Source organism: Bombus affinis, chromosome 8, assembly GCF_024516045.1.
Source record: "Bombus affinis isolate iyBomAffi1 chromosome 8, iyBomAffi1.2, whole genome shotgun sequence".
NCBI lineage: Eukaryota > Metazoa > Arthropoda > Insecta > Hymenoptera > Apidae > Bombus > Bombus affinis.
The window spans coordinates 7,252,587-7,277,585 of NC_066351.1; the positions used below are offsets into that span (position 1 = coordinate 7,252,587).

General features: G+C 31.1%; 1 protein-coding gene across 5 annotated transcripts in view; it reads left to right on the top strand.

The window, feature by feature from the left end:
• The window catches only part of LOC126919871 (trace amine-associated receptor 9), a 117,908-nt gene that overhangs the window by 84,273 nt on the left and 8,636 nt on the right, over positions 1-24,999 (top strand). For all 5 annotated transcript variants that reach the window (XM_050729524.1, XM_050729526.1, XM_050729525.1 and 2 more), the window contains 2 exons: positions 6,785-7,039; positions 15,535-15,634. In XM_050729524.1, coding sequence (XP_050585481.1) covers positions 6,785-7,039; positions 15,535-15,634 — 355 coding nt within the window. The remainder of the gene's footprint in view (positions 1-6,784; positions 7,040-15,534; positions 15,635-24,999) is intronic.

The window sequence follows — 24,999 nt, forward strand, 5'->3', positions numbered from 1 at the left end:
ACCGACAACAAATGATCGATTTGAATCAAGCTTTGCGTGAAAAACGGCCAGAATATCAAAAAAGGCAACACAAAGTAATTTTGCTTCATGATAATGCACCATCACATACAGCAAAAGGTCAAGGAAACGATTGAAGCGTTCAATTGGGAAATACTTTCGCACGCGGCTTACTCACTAGACTTGGCTCCGTCCGATTACTATTTATTTGCATCGATGGGACACGCACTTTCTGACCAGCACTTCACTTCTTACGAAAATGTACGAAAATGGCTCGATGACTGTTTTGCCTCAAAAGAGCGACAGTTTTTTTGGCGTGGCATCCACTAATTGCCAGACAGGTGGGAAAAATGTATAGCTAGCGATGGGCAATACTTCGAATAAAATATTTTTAATCATTTTCATACAATAAACGTGTATTTTCTATACAAAAATTCCGGTTTCATATTTACATACCTGGTAGATGGATTAATAATACCAAAAATGTACTACATAACAGGGAATTGCTTCTGTAAGAAAGTAATAATTCGATAAATATAAAAATATTCTATTATTACGTATTTTTTAAAGACGAGTCATTTTCACTGGTTTTGGTGGAAATAGCTTCGTGTTAACTATCGGTGGTTCTAGTGTTAAGCTATAGCATCCAGTAATCGCATTACATATGTAACATTACACATTCAAAAGTATCTGAGCACTTGCATATTTTTTTAGAATCATGCCACGATTAAATTCATTTCTAAAAGCCAATGTGCGATAATAAAACTGTCGTTTATAATAGTAAAATATTGTAGAAATATTTTGTTGTTTGATAAGCTCTTTAGCTTCAGATTTCTTAATTTCTAAATTATATGTGAGATTTTAATAGTTTTTTTGTAGGTACTTAGCCTCATTGCGCTTAATAATTAATTTCTCTGTTAATACAACACCTTGTATTAAAAAGCCAATTAATTAAGTGTATTCCATTTGTTCATCATTTATAATATTTAAATAATTGTCGGTCGGATGTTTTACATTTCAGTTACATCATATCGCATTTCGATTTGGCGAACGATTGAATTAACAGATATATTTGAAACTTTAATTAAACTTTCCAGCGCCAAATCGGGTTGAAATACCTATACGTTATAAGCTCTTTTCTCATGGCACTCTAATTCAAACGAATGGATTTCACAATTACCGTACTTACATTTATGACTATAACAGAATAATACATTTTCAGTTATCAAAACTTTATATACAGGATGAGTCTTCCAACGTAACAATATCAAATAAATTAGTTTCAAAGGTTTAATAAAAAGAATCATAAATTACATAAGTGGACAAATATTTCAAATAAAAATTGAATACCATCGAAGAGAATATAATTTAATGTTATTAAGTGTTAATACTAGTATTAGTCTTTTTGCAGATAGACAGGGAAAATACACATGAAGGTCAACTTCGTTTTTTTTTTTGTCTATATCAAAACCAGTAGCTTCGAAGGTATTTTAATATACGTCTGGCTATAGGATTAAGATCACATACAAAAACCTCCTTCTCCTGGCTACATCATGAATAACGAATTATTCTTGGTTACACAAATTACACTGTAATTTATAATAAATGGAAGATTACAAATACGTAATAATATTATTAATACAAAATAAATACATGAAAGATTATATATTATATATACTAATTTATTATATTACATATATATTATATAATTAAATAATTTATTATGTACCATAGCACAAGCTGACAGAGTTGCTTTTTTTAAACAACCATACTTCAAATTTCTTAAAGTAGCTAGAAAGCATTAAAGGTCTCGAGTGATTCGTATTCTATAATCAGTTGTTGTATACTATTAGAATATAAAAAATGATTATAAATAAAAGAGAGTCAATACTACATGCACATACTACAATACTACATGAAATGATGAATGAGGAATACTGTGTGCCGATCTCGGATGAATCTCAATCTCTCGTCCTCTGTCCAATATCGCTGACGTGCGCACTCGTTACCCAGTTCATATAGAATCGACGGTTGTCCTTATCAGTCCTATAAATCGCGATGTGGACAGATCGGCTACTGACGAAATGCATGTGGTAATTTCTACATACCATGAAAGAGTCCTCGTTTATCATTTTTTCTTTTTGCCATCTTCAGTGGGCACAACGAATTTTTTCACGTACGTAAATTAAATTGTAATGGTTCTGTTCATTGATCGTCACTGAAACTTTACGAATTTAACATGGCTAAGCGATTAACAGATAAAAAGGTGTTTTTTCTTTCTTACTAAAGCAATTTTAATGTTTATAAAGGGATTACCTTATACGATATTATAGCATACATTACACATTATCAGATAAATTATAAGACAATGTTTCGTTATACTGTTGGTTACGAAAACGCGTAAATAAGGTTACATATTGTTACAGTATCCTTGGAAAATAAAACACCAAATGAGAGATAATCGAAGGAAGAAATTCACCTTCTGGAATATTTTAATTAATTCAGTTCTTTATTAAAAAATGCATTCATGGCTTTTACATTCATGAATGTTTGCATACAATGGATCATTTCACTAACGTATTCGTCGATGTATTGATAGGTTGGTACAGTGGCCACTATAGGTGTCCTTGCGAAGTGTCGATGCCCGGAAGTAGAAGCCGCGATCGCATTGAATCAATTTCGATGAATCGCTGGTGTGTTGCAAGTTGACGTTACAATTGTATAGATATGTACAATACACTTGCAACTCAGTTGTAGAAGGATTTTCTGATAAATTACTATCTTTGTCGTGTGGCAACAATATAGAGATGCGTATAATACCGTGTATGTTATAAATAATATTATACAGTTTCTTACAAAAGCTTGTCTTTTAACAAGACACAAATACCAACTAACAATTTACACAGTCTCTATACAGAGATTTCATGTATGAAACTTTATATGTATATATAACCTGAAGTTAATTTTTATGAGAACTAACAAATTAATTTATTTATGATTTATTCTACAAATCTTCTAGATGATATTATAATATATTAGTAAAACGTGTCTACTAGAAAAATTAGACAGTTGATTCACCTGCTAGTGTTTACTCGTAGATATCATCGTGGAAAGCGTCGCGTTGTTCGGATCGATAATTGAATTTTGAGATCTGATGACCACCAACGCAATTTTGAATTAGGAAACTTAGTCTAAAGTCCATAAGCTCAGTCATTGTAGGTACCATTCAAGAGAGATGACGCAAATTATGGATAGGATCAATTAGCAAGTTAGCTAATTTCATCCATGTAGATCCTACAAAACGGCTGGTATAAAGGCCAGTGTTTATAGTTGAAACACTATATCATTGTGCGTCTGTTCATATTACGTACATTTTGTACATTTTTGCATTTACCATAAATTTATAAAGATAATTGTATCGTTACCAACTAAACGTGAATTGAGCGTTACGATATGTTACAACAAGTTGTAACAATTGAATACGAAATGCTATAACAAGAGATGAATTAAACAGAATTGATGCAATATTGAAAGTAATAGTCAGATAGAAAATGCTGCGAGTTATGCATACAACGATTGCTATGCATACTTATGAATAACGCAGATATGCATAGTTATTCATACAGCGTGCATATGCATATAACGAGTTCATATTAAAAATTTCTTGGATACGTGTGAATGATTGTTTATAATACAACAAAAAATAAATAAAAGCATCTGCCTGTTCCAGACACAAAAAGCATAGAAATTATTCATTTTAAGCAATACGTTTTAATAACTGACAAGTGAAACGATTCTTCCGTTAAGAGAAATAAAATAAATAAAACTGACAAATTAAATCTTGCTTTTTAAATTTCTTTAAAGTTATTGTTTCAGCGTTAACTAGTGATTATACAAACGTTCGAAATTTCATATCGATCGGAAAACAAGGAATTACATTTTATTTCTTCTATTTGTTATTAAATTATTGTTTTACCTCTCACTACCCGTTATGTAAATATTTATCATTAGACAGTGTAAGCCTGTACAGTGTTAAACCTCCGAATTAATTAATCCTGACTTTTACCACTCTAAAGCTTTAATTATTCTAAATTCCTCAATAATCATGTAATTCTAAGAATTGCATAAGAAAGGTTGTCTGCTTCAAAAGTAAAGCTCGCAATGCTTTAAAATACAAATGAAGCGAATGAGAAAAAAAGAAAGAAACGAGGAGACGCAAGGAAGAGGATAGGAAGGAGTACAAGATGAGGAGTTGGGGAGAGAGAGAGAGAGAGAGAGAGAGAGAGAGAGAGAGAGAGAGAGAGACTAAAAAAGGTGGAGAGAATCAGGAAGAAGCGAAAGAGGAAGGATTCATCTAAACGAGCAGATCCGTAATCCTTTTACTGCTGTGCGATGAGAGGCTTTGACGCTGACGAGCTTAACGCTTTGCGACTTTCGTAACGGTGTCAAGCTGGTCTAAAAGACGAGTCGACTAGACGTCCTACCTTTTAGACGTTAAGGTCGTCTTATTCAACGGACGCTCTGTATTACTGAATGTCCTCGTGGTTCTTCTTTAACCAAAAATTAGTCAATGAAATCTTATTGCTTTCATCACAAAACTTTTGATTTTGAAGTTCAGCGCCGATATGTCATACGTTGAAGATACACGAACTGCGACCGAATGACGTGTACCAGCATGCATTCCTTATGAAAAAATAAGAAGAAGATATAGAATACAATTTTTTTATTCTTGACTAAAATTTCGAGAAAATTGAGTTTGAAAATTTATCGAGTATACTTGAACATAGATAACTCCGGGCTGTGTAAGAATAAGTAATCGACAGGACGTTATTTTACGCGTGAAAATAAATCGGAAACGTAGAATAACATTTTTCCACGAGGTGTTTTGTTCCTGAGAAAAATAAATTTGAAAATTTATCATACGCGTATACTAAATCAATTTTTGAGCAGCGAATCTCTTTCTTTTCTTTTCTTTTTTTTTTTTTTTTTTTTGTGAAAAATATCGAAAAATTATTTCTCGAAAAATAACTTTTTTTCGTCGATCGTAGATCGAATGATAATTGTGTATGTATAAAATATAACTCCATTAGAATTTTTGACTTTGGATGAACTAAAGGGCTAATAAAATCATATCAATCGAATTTTGCGGAGCGTTCTAGTTCACACGCGGTCCAAACTGCATTTTTTAGTAAATCGAATTGAAAAAATTTGCGTAACGTAATAAAAGTATAATAAAAATGTATGAAAAGTTCCAGACTAATTTATCTCATATTATTTGCAATAAAAATGCTAATAAATTGATATCTATTACATAAAAAGATAGCTGTGCCTCCCTAACTAAACATGTTTAAACTCCACTTTTTTGAGAATGTCTTTAACGATAATTTTATTTGACATTTTTTACTTATTTTCGCATGTACAATGATTTTCTTGCGATTCTTCAAGCAACTTTATGTATATGTGACAAATTTTTAAATTCAATTTTCTCGAAAACGAAGCGTTATATGAAAAAATTATCCTCTATATTTTCTTCCTATTTTTTTCATAGTGAATCACTTCGTATCACAAATTGATTTTGAAGTTAATTGCTAATATATTATACGTTGAAGATATATAATAAAATATCATCATATTTAGTACGTCTTACGAAGATTTATTACTAATTTTTAATAACATTTGTTATTAAAATAACTAAATAATTGTTGTTAAAATAATTGCTTGATTTCGTAACGATGGAAATTCTATATAAGTAGATACAAATTGATGAATCATCACTAACTATACTAAATACACACAGGTATGTCAATCTGTAACATACATTTATGTGAGGAAAATTACGAAGAAAGTTGCGGCTTGCAAGATAAATCACGGATTCTTTAGCGTGTTTTTTAATATTAGAAGTTTCTTACAGGCTCTGCATATTTATAAACCACGATACGAAAGTTTTCAAAATATATCGGAAATTTTTTATCGTAAACTTTGCAAGTTTCATGCAGTATGAAATATTATTACTCAATATCTGTATGCGAACAGAAAGTATTTCTATTTGGAGAAAAATATCAAATGATAAAGTACATATACGCTTGCAGAATTTTGTTAAAGTTACATAAATGCACATTTTGAATATGCGGCTTGGAAAATTTAAATCCAATGATAACAGCTATATATGAGTACATACATAGATAGACCGATTGAATAAATCACTTTGACATGACAGTTAAAAAGTTCGAATTTAATGAGCCGGTTTGCAATTCGATTATTCAAATTTTTCCCTTCTTTGCAGGTACATAATTGAAGAAGATTTCCAGCAATTTAAACAAAAGCATGTAAATTTTCAATGAAAAATCAATGTAAATATAACAACGTTATGTGATACCACAGCTTCTCCTTTATATTCATCTTTTCTCTGCTTCTTTCATCTTTTCATTCTTCACAGTCAGATCTCACACCATCGTGTGCTTCTATCACTGTAACAACATCAAAAAATTCTATCATCAAATTGTATTATGCATTACATTTATATACATCATATCAAAGATTTTATTGCGTAATGTTGTAATAATCATAAAAACAATAGGAATACAAATGAAATGTACGAGGGTGGGAATGCTAGTATTCAACAAGCTTGAAATTTACGCTTATTATGAACCCGTGATTATCATAAAATCATTAATATCTTTTAGAAAGAATTGATTCGTGAAGCATTTAAACGTTTAACGTAATATACATATATTACCGACAATGAGCAAGAGACGTTAAGTGAATTCATTTCATTTACATATTTCAGCTTGTAGCTCACGAGAGACGACTGTCAACTTCTGCCTCGCGAACAATGGCTGCAATGAGTTTAGGATTCATTGTTATGGTCACACCATGGACAATTCAGGAAGTCGTTGCAGCTTGTACCGGAAGCAAACCACCACCATTCCTCGACTTCCTTGCCACGTGGCTTGCGCTCTCCAACAGCTTCTGGAATCCGTTCCTCTATTGGCTGCTCAACAATCACTTTCGCCGTATTTCAAGGGAACTACTCTACACTAAGGTGAGTACGATCAATTACGTTTCACGTACGTAGACCCTATGGTTGACGTTTTCCACTTAACAAGCAGTCGTGAATGTTGATATGAGTTCTACTGGAAGTCAAGTCTATCGCACTTGTTATGAATTTACTATATTTTTATTTAAAGATATCGTGTTTCTTTTTTTAATGATGTAACCTTACATAATAATTAATGCAATAAGTACGATGTTTCTTGTTAAAACTTCTTTAATCATTGTTAACTATTTATCCTGGAGGGCGAGTGTACTTGTTCATACATAAATACGTCGAGCTTATCCCGCTCTGTTGATTTTTATGCCGTTTGCCGTAACTTGTACGCATACGCATTAAGTATCGATTTAGCTGTACACAAACCGGGTGTCTAAAGAAATCAGTTGCTTTCATGAAGAATGTGTAGTACATATTTTTGTCAGTTTTGTAATTTCTTAAAATCACGTGATACAATGTAGCAACCTTTTCTTTTTTACATATATAACTTCAGCTAGTGATATTTTAATATACATATTGTGCTTATAATATTGCTTAGAAAATATTTTCATTCCATTACATTTTCAACTCTACACTGTATATTGCTATGTTATAGACATTTTCTAATACCAAAACATGAACATGCACGTGGTACGCATACCTCCTAGTGTGTATAGCATGAAGGGTTTAAGAGAAGCGTTTAGCTAGCAGTTTTGTGTAATATCCACAACTAAATTCGTACACGTGTGAACTTCTATTATGAAAATCGCCTGCAAAACCTAGAATATGTAAATTATGTACTACAGTAAATTTGCGTACTGTGCAGGTATAATTAAAATAGATCTGACAAAAATACACGTATTAATAAATATTCTAATAATTCTAATATAGATACGTATACATATATTCGATACATAATAATAATGTGATTAATTTACGTTTAACTTGATAATAATTATTTACCATTACAAATCGTTTAGATATTAATTAAATAATAATGAAATTAGTAATTTTAGTCTATTTTTTCTTAACCTTTATTATACATCTTTTTTAAATTATACTTATCTCTCGGTTTTTACAAACTGTAAAATACAAGTCACTATTTGTTCTTTCTACTCTCGTATTGCTTACAAATCTCATGCTAGTATACTACGCTTTTTTATCTACTTTTCTATTTTTTGTCTCTTAAATGCAACATGTAATACACGAGTTAAACAATAATATGTAGAAGAAAAAAGAAATACACAAGCACGCTTATACAAGGTACAACTTATACGCGGAAATCGGAATTCTGAAACGTTTGTCATCGTTTATTATAATAGTATTATCACTATTAAGCTCTAAAGCTATAGAAACATATGCTTCATTCAACGATGCTTGCTGTCATATACTGACATTTTGCTAGCACTGCATGCGAATCTGATAATCCAACCAGTATTGGTTTACTGGTTGGTGGTTTAAATGACGTTTAGGCTTGCATAAGTTCGGTTTCTTAAATGAGAAAAGGTTTATAAGAATTTTGAATAATATACCAGTAAAATGTGCAGATTTAAAACAAATTCCTTTATATATATATAGTTATAGAAAATGAGAAACTTAAAAAATCGTTAAAATAATAATAATAATAATTTTACGAATATCGCTGGTAAATGTCAAGTTCGAGTACTGTGAAAAGATAAGAAGTTGTGGCGACATTGAGGTTGCACGAAGAGAAGTAGGTACTCCACTCATTCCATCCGCTTCGTCTAACTTCACCGTTAATGCTCATCCTTGCACCATGATATCCAATAAATTATTGCTCACACATATACTTCATATATATATATATTGAATGTGTAATTAATAATAATAAAAACATATAGATTAATTAAAAACAAAAATGATAAATAACAATTTAAGAAGAAATTGAAATATTTCAAATATTCCAATAAGTTTATTCCATTGAATCAAACAATTATCTGATAGCAATAATTTTTTCGTATTTTTAATAATTAAATGAATAATAACATGTATAAATAATATATACGGAATGTACACATACATTAAGTCGTAATGAATGTATTAGGTCATCCCATAAGTTCGTGCCGACTTTTGTGTATACATTTCATATTTTAAAGAAAAACAAGAGAACTTTTATCGAGACGGAATAATGGCCCTACCAGAAAAATGGGAAGAAGTTGTACAACCAGAGGGGGATTACATTTTTTCACGAAACTGAAAGGTATGTAAACAATCTTAACATATATAACCGCTCGAAAAACGACACAAACTTATGGGATGACCTAATATATAGAAATGATATTATATAAAGATAAAACATTTCCATTTGGTAGATGGCGTAAGAGTTTTAATCTGTGTATTATTTCAATTTATCATAAATTATTGCACGATTATTCAAAAGATTTATTCAGCGTATCTTCGCTGTAAATATCTCGAAGATTTTGCATTTCGCACGATATGCGATAAAATTTGGTCTTTCACGCCCGAATGTGAGAAAATAACGGTAGAGTGGTTACGGTAAAAACGTTGTGGCACGATAAAACGTTACAGAAAACATAAGATTTATTTGATCCAATAGGCGTTAGGTAGAATGGCCCGTTTCCAATACTTTCTGCAATTTAACGATCCTTTCTTCTCCTCGGTGCTTTTCATCCTTTTCCCTTGCTGTTCACTGATTCAGCATGTCCCCGAGATACGTTATGTTGACCCTCACGGTAGCGGTCATACATCTCCGTGCTTCGACTTTACAGCCCATGAATTCCGAAAAGCTCGTTGGTGTCCCGTAAATTTTAATCTTCTGGAAACGCTTGTGTTCCTGTCCGCCACTAGCTTGCCTGTTATCGTTTAGTACAATAGTTAATTCATAGTTGATTGTTGATTTCTGTGCATCGAAATATGTGTCTCCATTTCGATTTAACTTGTTTGTGTTCAGCATGTTTGTTAGCATAGTGGATTGGAAGAGAACGTGCACCACAGATTAGGTTTTGTTTCTTGGAAATTTTATTACAACATTTTCGAAAATATTAATTTACAATATCTTTAATGCAAAGATTAGAGTAATTACGTTTATATGAATAAACGTCAACATTTAGAAAGAATTAATTTAAAGAAGAAATTATACTATCTATATCGTTATGTAAATTACATCCAAATACATTTATATAACACTGTCGTTTTCTTGCTGTTAAGTTATAGCGTTTGAATACTGCAGCCAATATCGGCGCATATTTTACACCAGTTTCAATGTATTCGTGCAATTCGTCATTCTTAATTACAGATAAACGTGATCTGTCGCGTAGAGATTTATCACATCCGTTAAATCGTTTGAATTATTTTTGTGTTGTTCTTTCATAGATAGAGCTTGTCCCAGAAAGAATAAGAATATCTCGATGTGTGATGAAATTACATGACAATCGTGTAACATTTTCTGTATATTTCATCAGTTTGCCAAATCAATTCCAACGAAGAGGAAGGCTCGGACGAAAGACTTTCATATAAAATATTTGAAACTAATTTTCTTACGTAGAATAATTTTCTCCCCGATTTTACTATGGTTACAAAAATTCCTGCATATAGAAATCAGTTTTTTAATTCATTGAATTTATTACCTCGTCGTACCGAAAAATATCCACGTATTCTTATGGTCAGGCAATTCGCGTGATTTGAATACCATTAAAACTTTTCTATTGAAATGCGTTCACGCCCCCGATTTTATTAAACGAACAGAGAATAGCAAAAGTTTTGACAGGTTCTATTCTACATGTATCACACGAATGAAGAATCTCGCCAATTTTCCAGTAATAATTTCGTACTAATTTATTAAAAGTATATAAATTTCAATTTTTCATCGTATAATATGTTAAAAAAATCTATCAAAGACACGTGTCAAAACGTATTTTATATATTAAACGCGATAACTAAAAGATACAAGTTCCAACTTTATAATACCCATTGAGTGACTGAAAATGTACTTTTGATCTATCGATGACGGGTCATCCTGTTCTTTTACACCATTCCTTATCAGAATAGTATAAGGTTGTTCAATTTGGTCCTGGCGTACAAGGATGGATGCTTTTGTCCGCGGGCGAGCAACGTCGACAACCTTTAAGACAGAATGAGAAGGAACGATAGTGGCGAGAGTGTAAGTTCGTATGTAGGTTCAGCTTCTATACAGAAGCTTATTGCCATACTCCTCTACATTCATAGAATATCCCGCTGCAAGTCCATCGTCCACAGAGCTGCGGCTTCCGTGTCCACCAATTTTTCTCTGCTCAAGCACGTTGATATATGTTCGTATAGAGAACGAGCAGAGAGACTCTCGTGCTGGTCTCTTCATCGCGCAAAATCTGATTTTAAAAGATGGTATCTTATTACAGCCAGGTAATTATTAGCAAACACGTTTGGGGCCACTTTTGTAGTAGCTACTGAATATGGTGATTTTACTCGAGGAAGAAGATCTGCACACAGCAAAATATAAAAGTATTTGAACAATTATTGTAGAAAATCGTTACACATGTATGCTATATATATATATATGTTTCTAAAACGTTAATGTCTTGATCTTCAAATTGTTTAGTTTTTAAACTACGAGTCGGATAAAGAAGGTTCTCCAAAATTGATTTAAAAATTTATTTTATTAAGGTGCCGATACCAAACGAAATGTATACTGTTACTGAATCTTTTAATAGATAATTTCAATTTATAATCTTGCAGAAAATGAATACTGTTTGTGGATATTAATTTGACATTATTTTGGTAAAAGTCATATACTGTTGTCATAAATTCAGCGAAACAGATTTGTACTTAAAAGATACTTAAAGTTTCAATGAAGCTGGTACATGTATGTGTTATTTGATGTGGTATAGCACAGAAATCGTGGGGCCTTATTTCTTTGAAGTGGCTAGACAAATGATCACGGTCACTTCTACTCGGTATAGAGAGATGTTAGGGAATTTCCTTGTTCTAGAATTGTATCGTCGTAAAATCGATCTCAAGGGAGACATAGTTCTAGCGAGATGGAACAACAGCTCATACTGCCACAGCACCCTTGATAGTAATTCGAGGAATCTCTTCAGCTTGTACGATTATCAGCGGAGAAGACGTTTTTCTTACTTGTCAGTAAGATTTATTTGCATTGAAATTGTTATAAAATTCAAGCATACATTTAAAAAGCCCGTAACTAGAATCGCAACATTTGTAATCCTAAAATCTCGGAATTCTTCGAAACTCAAACTTTATTTGTATAATATATATATCATATGTATGTTATGTATATATTATGTATATTTATGCAATTTAAAATATTCCAAAACATTAGTTAAGTATAGTAACGGTCAATGAATCATCCTAACGATTATTTCTCGTTAGTGTATATATTCACGCTCATTACCAGTGAATGTGTTGTAAATAATGTCAATTTCCAATTAAATTATCCTATAATTAATAATAACTCTGAAGACTAAAGTTTAATGATCCTAATAAATTGCATATTATTATCTTCCTATGCGAATGTAAAGTGTAATTTATTTACTTACTGCTAACCCAACTAATCCAAACAGCCTTATCTTGTACAAATTGCAACTTTGAAGTTTCTCATCTTAAATATTAATAAGCAATATGAAACTTCAAATTAATTAGTTTTATAGCGTAGCTATTTTTCTTTTAACGATGATACAAGGCAGAAGCTATATATTATGTTTGTTCAAATTTTTTGTACAATCATCCGATTATTATATTTATTTATCTTAATACTATTAATCCATGTTTCTACTGGAGATCACTTTTATTAAAGATGTCAGTCATAATATTCCAACAAAAAAGTACATAATTTCTGGTATATAATCCTATGCCACTGTAATCTCGTCACATTTTATGCCGTATGAGCTCTTTTTTGTACGCTCGAATAATTCAGTTTAGAAAGGGAATTAGTTATGATGTTCTTTATCCCACTGTAGTTACAGAGCCAAACACTTTAATCTTGGTGCTTGTTTTCAGAATTGTCCACTTTGCATGAGAATTCGTATATATTTATAGTCACATTTATATAAGCGGTATAATCTGTTTCACGTGATAAATCATGTTTGCACTTTATCTTCCAGCACAGTAAATTCCAGTCCAATCTTTTCAACGATAATGCATTTAAATGTTTTCACGTTATATTTCCGCGAATATCATCACCTGTAATTTATCACCGTTTTCTATAACGCTATGATAATAAATTACTAGATGAAAATTAGTGGGGTGCCAGACATTAATTTCTCACGAGCTTATTTATATCAATGAATTCTAAGCCATTAGTATTGGAAAATACGTTATTCTGCATTGAATCAAAGAAATATCAAGATACTTGACTAAGCCATCTTTTTGTTCAAATCACGTCAGAAACTTAGCTTTTAAACTATCCTTTAACGTGATAAAGAGTAACATTGAACATTCTTCCTTCGCATTTTTAAACATTGTCGTTTGATGCCGTTTGATTGAAAGCAATATTTGTGCAGTAAAATTTTGCAAAGATATGTAATGATCTCCAAATTATGAATTTTCCATACTGAATACATTCTGAACAACCCAATATAATAACATAGTTGTTAGAAAGATGTGGGAGCTTTAAATATTTATCTACAACCTCTGCTCAAATAAACGAAATTTAGTCTTTTTGAAGTACAAACAAAAAGGTATTAATTCTATTATTAAAAAATTTTATTTGTCAGTTATGTTTTCGTAGTTCAAAGTCTCTACTGTAAATATTTCGTTTGTACATATCTAACAACGATTGACGTGTTGCGCGATCACGAAGCTTAAAGTCTTGTTCATCCTTGCTTTGAACTAATTTGCCAAACTCGTAGCACTAGATCTCTGTTAGTCTCTGAATTATTGTAGTAGTATGTCCGCAGGATATTCGCAGATACAGGCGAACTAATGTCCAACTATATCATCGCATATCTTCGCTAAAATTGTATAAAAACAGCAAACTATGTGATTTTTTTATATCAGATAAGTAAATTAGTCGAATTTGTTTAACAAAGAATCTCATTGGAAATTTGATTGATAATTGCAGAAATGATTAACATCCATATACACAAATAATGGTTCGTAACTATTTCCCTTTCGTCACTCTGAGTATAATTAAAAATAATTTGGTTGCTAAGCACGAAGTTGTCACTGTTATTGTAAGAGTTTTTAATGATAGGTTTAAGAAATTTTATTTGAAGTTTGGAAAGTTACTAAAATATTTCTCTTTTCTTATATTAATTCATCTTTAGTAGTGGAAATTCTAATAAACGAGGAAAATTTTCTGGGGCCTCTCTTAGTAGTATTTTGTACTCCTGAGGGTGAACAATGTACTCTCGAACAAAATGTTTCCCTGTAGGAACATTTGTCCATCAAGGGTTGGATATATCACGCGCTCGTGTTCCGGTCAATGGTAATTAGCAAATCCACTAATCCACGATGTTCATTTACGTGTGTGCACAATTCTCTACCTGAAGAATACAATTTGTACTACCATAATCGTTTCGAAATCCTAAACGAGATACTAAACGCTCAACACTTTTGCTAATATGATGATAAAATAAAGTTAATAAAATTAAAATTTTAATTTTACTTCTCGGAAGTAATATAGGTTTCTTTTTATGAAAATACATAACTTAAAGTTTCGTTTTAAATATAATTTGATTTGGGAGAAATTGAAGTTTCAACTTCACGAGGCAAACTAAAGTTTCAAACAATTTTCTGCTTATATTTTCCAATACTTGGTTCAATGAACAATTAACTGCACCTATATTTGACATTGTTAAGTAAGTCTAAGTTAAATCCATTATTGAAAAGCGTGGTTCAATAATTCCCATGTTGAGCGTTAATAAGTCCCTAAATGTGCTTGATGATTCGATCAAGAAAGATGAATATCACAGGTTATAACCTTTCGTCTACTTCAAAGAAAAGAAATCGCGATAGTCGATACTTACATTGCCTGATCTTCAGCAATATTAACCTTTGTTGGCGAATTCACACAGAAAACTTCATGCATTATTGAAGAAGTTTCAGTATTTTACTTCGACCATTCAGAACGTAGCTGAACTATGAGACTCGAATATAAAATATTATGGTTTTCAAACGTTCTGGGATTGATCGGGGCATCATGTTCCAATTATATAAATTGGATCGACGTTATCAATTATCTATTATAATAAATCTGATTAAAAAACTTAAATTTTTCAACTTCATAAACTTATGTTACAAAACAGCGATACGATAGAAAACAGAATTTTAAAACCACAGATTTCAATAAAATTTCAATGAAATATTTTAATCATAAATCATTAAATGTTAATTCAATTCTTGTAATTATAAATACGATACAACACAATACAATGCAGTATAATAATTTCGTTCTTTTCAATGTTTAACGATAAATTTCATATAAACGTATGTTCGCGTTATCACATCCTTTTCTAATTTAGCATTTTTAATAGAGCGTATCACTGATTTGAATTTTCCTTGTTTATACGCAGGTACTTTGTAGGCCAAAACCGTTGGGACCGAAACAGCATTGTTGCGCTACTAGCACAGGTGGTCTTGATGTTTGCAGTATGGGAGGAGTTGACTTATCAGGTATGTGGGAGCTTCAATTTAATAGAGAATATAATTTGATAGTAGAGATTAAATTTTTATCTAAATATAGATAAAACTATATCTATATAATGTTATATCAACATATTGCAAGTGAAAATATGTATTAATTATGTATTAAATATGTATTAATTTAAAAATACCTCCATAGATTAAATAAATGCATATATATTAAAAATCTATGATGTCGTGAAACTTTATTGAAAGTGAAGTGGTTTAGTTTAAATACTATTTCATTCCCTCCGTAATAAAATTTCAATTTTAAGTCTCTTAAGATATTACCAAAACATTTTTCATGCAACAAACTTTCTCCGTAATTATACAGTTTATTTCGATCATAAATATCTACAGTAAAATGGATGTAAATGTACAATCGTAAAGGACGTTTATAGAATCTCGTATTGCTGTATGAATAGAGCCATTCACGGAGGAAGCTAGAAATTTTAGTCAGTGGAACTTCATTTATTGAAACAAAATTTTAGTTGGTACCCAATTAAACGAAATCCTATCAGCTGAATAAGCAAATATAAATTTCAATTTCTATTATTTAATGAGAAATTATACTGAAGAGAATTATACGATTATAGGAATTCTCCAGTTACATGAAATGTGTAGCCCCAAAGGTTTCAAATAAATGGGCTTCTACTGTAACGTATATTTCAAAGACGAAATTACAAGCTACAGCTACAGTAAAGATCTATTACATTCTTTCACTTATAATCATGTTACGCAATTTGCTTTTTATATTACCGTATCGCTTGTATAAAGTGATATTTCCAGCTTTTGTTCGTAGCGATATACTGTTTCCAGCTTTTTCTCATCCGATTTACTACTCTTTTTTACTTTCCTCTAGTCTAACATAATAGAATTTACCCCTCAACGACCTTGAATAGACAATTACTATTCTATTTACAGTAGAGTTTACGGATATTGAGTAATTAGGGTCTTTTGTTGAATAGCGATCAAGGAGATAAAGTGCTCTTCCTGCTTTTCTCTATTCATCGTGTGCTTCAACATTTCTCATTTAACATTGAAATGAACTTCTCCGAAAGAAGATAAAAATAAACACGTTCTGGGATAAGAATTATTTTATTAAATGTTCAAAATCGTGTTACTGTACTCTTAAGAATTTATAAAGGAAGCTTTCATAATCATTTTAGTTTACGTACATGAAATAAATGGAAAATATTTACAAAATATGCAATACTTCCAACAAAATACGCTATCCGTTTAGGGTCTTACACGATTATCCGTGTGAAGTGTCCAACTTTGAGCGGCTGCTTAAAACTGCTTTCTGTAAATTACGCCAGCATTCGTCATTTGCATATCTCATGCATCCACTGGACGTAAGTACAGAAATTTAGGTGCGTCTTTTACGCCATTTAATTTATCAACACATAAGTCTACACACGGACAAACGAAATATTTTGATAATACAGTGAATTTTATTCCTTACGTTAGGATTTCATTCCTGAAAGCTATCATTCAAATGAATCATGTTGATCGTACCGTGAATGAAATTTCACACCAGTATACCTGTTTTATTTTACGATATAGCAAAGCCAAATAAGTGAAATTAAACGCTTTACTGTTGTTCCGTATCGAACAAGAATCGTTTGCATATTGAAATAAAATTCGCACAGGATAAAGTTTAAAAACTAATAAATGAAAGTGTTTCGATTTTAATGTTAACATTCGAAATATTAATATCAATTATTCCGCACTCTGTGAATTCCTGGCTAAAATGTTTCTGTAGATCTGTACGCCACGTGTTTATTCGGAAAACGGCATTTAAGTCACGTGTATGTAATTGCCCGCCGAGTGACAAATATTCAGCATCCGTTGAATGCAAAATATGTGAAGCACGTCCTATATGAAATGCGGATAAACATTCGACGTCTTCGAGTTTCTAAATATTCTCTAATAATTTCCAAATAATTAATTGTATATCGAAGAATTACTTGAAAGAATAGAGCATAGAAACGTAATAAAAAAGAAAACTTGAGTAATAAATATATCTACCTATTTGTACATTATACAGTATTATACTTTTAACTTTAATAAAGCTGGTAAGTCAGATGTCAACGTAAAGCAGCAGGCGTCTTATATTTTCTATTATGAGAGTTTTTAATTTTGAACATGTCGTAACGCAAAGATTAAGGTAACATGGATATGCAGATTCCATAATGTAGAGCGTAAGTAAATGATAACAATAGATAAGATAATGAATATTGTACGCACGCACTTGGCCAAGCATGGAATCATACAGCGGAAGGCTGAAAATGTTTGAAAAGTCAGATTCTTTTCACGACATTGAGTATGCCATGAATGATTAATGAATGGAGTAAAAACTTTCTACCAAGATTATTCATTCATGGAATTGTCATTAAGGAAGATTGTCACGATAAAAAATTGTCCAGTTGATTTTATGACAGAAATTATACAGTACATTGTAATTAAGTTTCTTTTTCTAGCGTAATTAAATATCTTTTCGTATTTCGTACAAAATCAAGCGTAGGTTTAGTATTTTTACTTTAATTTATTTATTTAGTATCGTATCCATCTCTGAGGGGTATTAACGGCTATTTGGAATTTTGTTAATTCTTATTTTGAATTTAGTTTATTTGCAATTGACTGAACCAGTCGTACATCTCCATTCTTGCAAGGACTACAACTAAATTTGGCTTCTTTCTAGTTAGCATGTGCGCCGTAATAGCTTCTCCTATAAAGAAAACTTTTATGAGGGTGATATTTACCGGATTCTTTAAAAGTTATAACTTTCACCCATTTACCTGCGTAGATTGACAAGCTTAATAGGAATGTTGAATAACTATTCACATTATAAGTTTCAACAGAAAAGTCAGTTATGAATACGGGTATCTGTATAGTGCGTTATTTTCACATGCATTACTACATTGTGATGAAAAAGAAATACACGTCAATATTTTTGATAAGCCGTATGAAGCTCTGGCGACGAACCATTCTCCTGACAATTTAGTTTGCAGATCGCGATCGTTTTTTGTTCCGTCACACAAACTTTCAAATCTTTTTAATCGGGAAGTTTATCTGAAACAATCGGAAACGATCTTTGCGCGTAGATGTAACTCTCAATCTGCATGAAAACCAACGGTTCCATCATTTCGGACGTTGAAGTTGAAATAGATGTAGCTAGGTAATCGATAGAAATAAAAGAAAGAAAAAACGGAAAATATCGGAACTCCTTTCATTCGTGAAAGGAGACTGTTTCAATCATTGGTTTATTATTATCCTTGGATAAGAAATTAAAGATACGTAAAATTAAAATGTCTGTTGTCTCAGTATTCTAAAGAATAAGATTAATATTCCTTTAAAGAAAAAATTGTAGTACTGTGTAAAACCTATTTAAACATACAAATTGATATATGTTTACTTTTTATCAAAGAAACTAAAATTTTTCTATAAAAAGAAATCTTTAATCCAGCATTATAATCGCTAAAATTTTTGGAAGAAATAAACCCTTTTTTTTAAGCAATTCGTGCAAAAGTATGCCAAATAGACAAATATCGTTATAAAATAAAATGGGTAAAACAATTTTATCCACAGATTCCATTTTTTACTTGTATTGTATAAACATTCGCAGTTTACTAACAATAACCTTTAACAATAACTTAATTATAATTGATTCGATTGTGACCAATCAATGAAAGAAGATATTTAAAAAATGACTCTTTTCTTATTTAATTTCTTGTTAAACGTGAAAGATAAATACGATGCAACTATACGATGCTAAGAAATGGCAGCACATTCCATATATTTAATGTTTTCATAATTTTCACCTTAACAAATTTGCTCATATTTCATCTTTTAAGAACACTATTGTATAGCACGATGTATTACCCCGGCATAAAATGTTAAGAGAAAAAATTTCGTTTAACTACGTACTTATACTACGTTCGTAGTAACCACAAATATAAGAGGAGCGTAAATTAATGCGGCAGAAGGATGAAACATAATTCAACGATCGTAATAGGTATACAGACTGTAACCATTTTCATAACACCGTAGGTAATAACTTTAATAAAAATTGAAAATAAAAATGAAAATAAAATTCCCAAAATGTGGCGATAAAAAGACATACGTCGTTAATTAAATAAATCTTATACATACAAAGCAACGACATTTGACGTTCTTACGTGTCTACGAGCAAACATATTGCACAATCTGACAACATCCTTCGCGTAATACTCGAAATTTTCTTTCAGATAGTTCATTTGATATAGTCTTTGGTGCGGAAGTTGGTGCTGCAAATTTGTTTATTCATGCGTCAGCTAAATCAACATAATCTTCATCTTCCATTCAATCTCCGTTTTTTAAATTCTATTTCAGTTTTTTGGCTTTTCCCATTTCTCCACAGGTCTGAATATCTGCATTTCCTTTCGCAAATCGTGGAAGTAATACGCGAAGCCATCTGCTCTGTCTAGAGAAAGAAAAAGATTAAACCTCTTTTCATCTGTAAAAATAACTTTTCGCCATTCCTCCCTCCAATGAATCCGTTATTGTGAGAACTGTTGCTAAACACCTGATGCTTCTGCTACTTGCCTCGCATACGAAGAAAGATTCGAGAGTTTTGTTGAAATAGCACCTTCGCCACGAGAAATTATTGCGACGGCCCGTGCTATTCCTTTTGCCGGCTTTTTAATAAATCGCGAATTAGTTTACAGCTCCACGAGGGAAGTTTTTAATCGCAAAGGGAATGTGTGTTAGCGACTACGAATTTCTGGGGATTTTTTTTAAAAGAAATTAGGCCACGGCTATTTTCCCTTCGTACAATTTATGATAATTACTTTCATAACCGCGCACAATTTATTCGGAACCTGGCGTATTTGTGCTTCTTTGGCTTTCAATCGTGTTTTTATCAGCACGTTGTGCTCTGTTCCGGCGTTTCGTGAATATAATTCTGAAAATAAATTAACGTTAAAAATAATAAAATTTCAAATGCAACTATTTGTGGACAGGCTTGAAAATTTTTAATGATTTGGGAAGAAGTTAGTTGCAATGTTCACGGAAGCTGAACGTACTATTAAAAATATGATTGAACCATGCAAAACCATATATATATGTTATCTAATCATTCTGAAAATTTAAAATATAATATTTTCATTTGTCTGTGGCTAAAAAAAGCATGCTTGTGAATATGACCAAATTAAATGTTCGAGTGGTTCGTTCATAAAACACTTTCTTAAACAACGAAAATACTTTATGTTCTCAAAACTTCTGAATAACGCTCAATGATCTTCAACAGCAGCGACAAAATCGTTATATTTTCGCATAAAACAATATCATTGACATTGTATTTAAAATTCATTCAGCTCAATAACCGATGAATTCGTGCGTATGAAAATGTTCATGGCACTGAATGGCATTTTAAATTTATAGACGTTTTGTATTTTACCACAGAGCGTTTTTACATATACGGCATAAATCTGTCTGTACCGTTTAACCTCTTCATTTAGTGCATTCAAAATTGCTTTACATACACATTCATGCGATTTGGACTTACTTCTGAAATATTTATGACGAATTCACAGTTATTTTTAATTTTCCAAGTGAATTAATGTTTACTTAATTTCTAATATTTAATTAATTAGCAGCGATTATATAGATATTGTTCATAAATATTGTTTATTGTTAATAAATAATTGTCTGTTCTTATCTAAAGATATGTCGCATATTCAAAAGTAACGTAATTGTTATTTTCGTGTTCGTAATTTATCGTCAAGTTAATTAATTCGAAATTACTAATTTCATTGTTTGCGATATCGTATTGCATTTAAATAATAGAGCTTCGTGTACTCAAACCCGTAATACGATACATTCAATTATGATAGTTTTGATACTGTATCGATATTCAAATCCATACACAGCAATTCTGTATACGAGCATTATTACAATTCATGTTTACACGTATGAAAATAAAAATTCATTTGGCGCGAAACAAACAAAATTTCTAAAATGAAGTTTGAAAATAATAAATATGATATAATAATGGTAATGATTAATTTAAGAAACATGTTATATTAAATATTTCAGAACAGTATAATTGCTAACAGCGTTTCTATATGTTTTACAACCGTTAGAATTAAGCATAAAAGTTTAAATTAAAGGTTACAAGAAGCATGAAATTTAATGGAATTTGAATTAAAAGTTAGAAAAATAAAAATTGATAAAGTTTTATATAGTTCACTTTTTCTTCTTCAAAGAGATTTCAATTTATTTCTTGTTGTATTTAAACTGATATATTAATTATCTGTATTTTAACTGTTTTAATAATTGCAGCATATGCGGTAGTATATTCCCAAAGTTTAATTTATTGTTAACGTTTAGTTAGTAATATAGATACTCCGTGACTTAGAATCAGTTTTAAATACCTAAACGTTTGGATTGAATAATGCATTTTATGGAAAAGACATCCATGTTCGGTGGTTAAATGGAACTGATTGTTATCAGACCGCTGTAAATCTTCGTTTATGGACGGTGCACGAGAGAACACAGTCAACTCCAGTAATGGATGCTATTAAAAGGCTGGCTCATGTTACTGTAATTAGCTCGAAACATTGATCACATTAAAGCGCTCCTGATTCTTCAAAAAAGATTAGAGTCTGTAACAGTCTACCATTCTTTCATCTATAATTTATTTGAACACCTAAAAGTTTGGACTCTTCCCTTTTGTTAAAAACTATGTAATTTATGTTATTGAATTAAGTAACGAGAAAATTACCTATATCTTTGAACATCGCAAAATAATACTTTTTTGTTTATTATAAATATTGTAATAATGAAATATACTATAAATTATATATATATATATACGTCTATTTAACGCTAAATGTAATATTGCTGTTTTGATTTTGTTAACATAATCAAAATTGTTTCTTTATTTTGTTTTACATATATCATATTATGAAATGTATCACATTTAAGATGAAATGAGACGTAGATAATATAATTTTATTGATATAACATTTACAAAATATTCCAAATTTTTAATTTAATTTATTACAGTAAATATTAAATATTTATACACAGCTATCGCGTCAAAATTATTTCTAGATCTCATTTTAGATGTACATTATGAAAATAGTCCACTCAAAATATTCCACTTGTAATTTCATAAACATGAATATATAAATACATTTAATGCATGAATCATGTCACAGGAATAAACACAAATAAATATTATCCGCATTAATTCCACGCGAATAATCATCTACAAAGAAGATATCTACAAAATTTATTGCAGTTCTATAAAATGCCGTAAGATGCATAAATATAAATTTGTATAACCTTGATAGTTTTCCAATAAAACACGATATTCACATTTTCAGATGATATTACATGTATTGAACAGTTATCGATAAATCATGCGGGAAAGCAAATAATGTGTATAGAACAAGGCTATAACTTTATTCGTCTGACATATCTCCGAAACTTTCCTAGACAGAAAGTGCATACATAGTTCTTATAAGTTATTTATTATCTTCTATGAATACTTTCTGAAAGAAATAATTTTGTATATATCGTTGCATTAATTCAGTAATAAAACATGAATCATTATACGATAATAATAAATCTCTTCAGATAATTAGTCTTTGTACGTCCGAATATGTTCTACATACACACCAAGTTCCACTAAAATTCAAAATTTTTTGTTGTGTGACGTTGCTTGTTAGCCGCCTGAGTTTCATCATGGTATAGGAAGATGTTTGAATCTGTTTTTTTTATTTTTAATTGTTCAACTTACCAATTGAATTCTACTCGTTAGCAACGCACCGATAACAAATAATTCCTCGTTTTAATAGCAAATTACCACAACCCACATATTATTATCAGTATGTCATTCTAATCCTGATGCAGCTGTCCGCAATGCCGACGAAATGTCAGAACGTGTCCCCCAAAGAGAGCACGTGTCCTTACACCACGAATTCTCAATTTTAGTGATCGTGATAATCATCGAATAGGATCATAAGAATTATTTTGTAACGAAATATGCTATTTTACAAAAATATCCAGACAGATAAGTAGACAAAAATCACATTTCTATAGCCTTGTTATTTCAAACTATAGATTATGTTAATATGTTACGAGGATTTTATTTAGCTATCGAAGTAACTTTTAACTTCTTCGTATATAATATTCTAACTTTATACGATATTCGGTGAAATTTTAATTTAGTAAGAAAAACCTTGTTATAGGACGTATGGAAACTTTCGTGATTGATCGTATGTCATTTACCATTTCAATTGCTCGATTATAACTATTATGCTACTTTCGCAAGATCTGTTCATCGTACGAATTCCTCTTAATATCATTGTCCACTTTTATTTCTCATATATGAACAAAGTAAATCTTCGTGTACGATTCTCGTTGAAAAAACCAGAGATTTGTGTATTTCGCAACGCAAGTTCAAAAGATCGTTTAATCAAACCGAACTATCAACTCACCGCTGAAACGTTCGCTCTACGAGTCTGGTGAAATACACCTGACTCGTGCACGCACCACTGGTCCCAGATATCGCACTTTCATCTTGCTTTTATTTTATTTCGGTTATCGTACACATTCGTGTGTACAGACGGTTGAAAAATTTTATCCTTTTTAAGTACGGATAATGTATCGTGCGACAGATGCAATTCAATTCGAATTTTACGAGGTCGTAAATTCCACTTGTTCGTTGAACTCGGTATCGCTCGTCACATTTTTTACGTTTGAATGGTCTCACGTGTTTCCCAATGTTCTCGCGGCAATTTAATGCTCTCCGGAGCGTTTTGCTAATTTTTATTACGGGTTGATGAATTAATTAAGATGTCCTATTTGAGACAGTTGGAAAATATACAGGTTGGTCCGTAATTCATGGCACGAATATGGTTAGGAAGATTTATCGACGATATATACGGGCTCGAAATAAGATGAAAATAAAGGATAAACAAAATTGCATCGGAAACATGATTTTTGAGAAAATCGAATTGAAAAAATGCCGCGAATTTACTTAGTTTCCAGCTAGACAGGAGTAGGTAATCAACAGAAAGATTATTCTATAAAAATAAGTCGAAAATGTAGGATTAAATATTTTCTACATCTTATAAGTATCGCCCATTTTTTAAACACCCTGTATATCTATCACGGATTGAAATTGTTCAGGAAGTGGTTGAGGTACCGTACATACACTGTAACTAGAGTTAGCGAAACCGCGTCGATATAAAACTTTTATTTCAATTGAATTGGATGATATCGAAATCTTATTATCACTGTACGAGATGAAGAAATATTGCTCTTATATTTGACGTTGCCGGAACTGATAATATAAATATGAA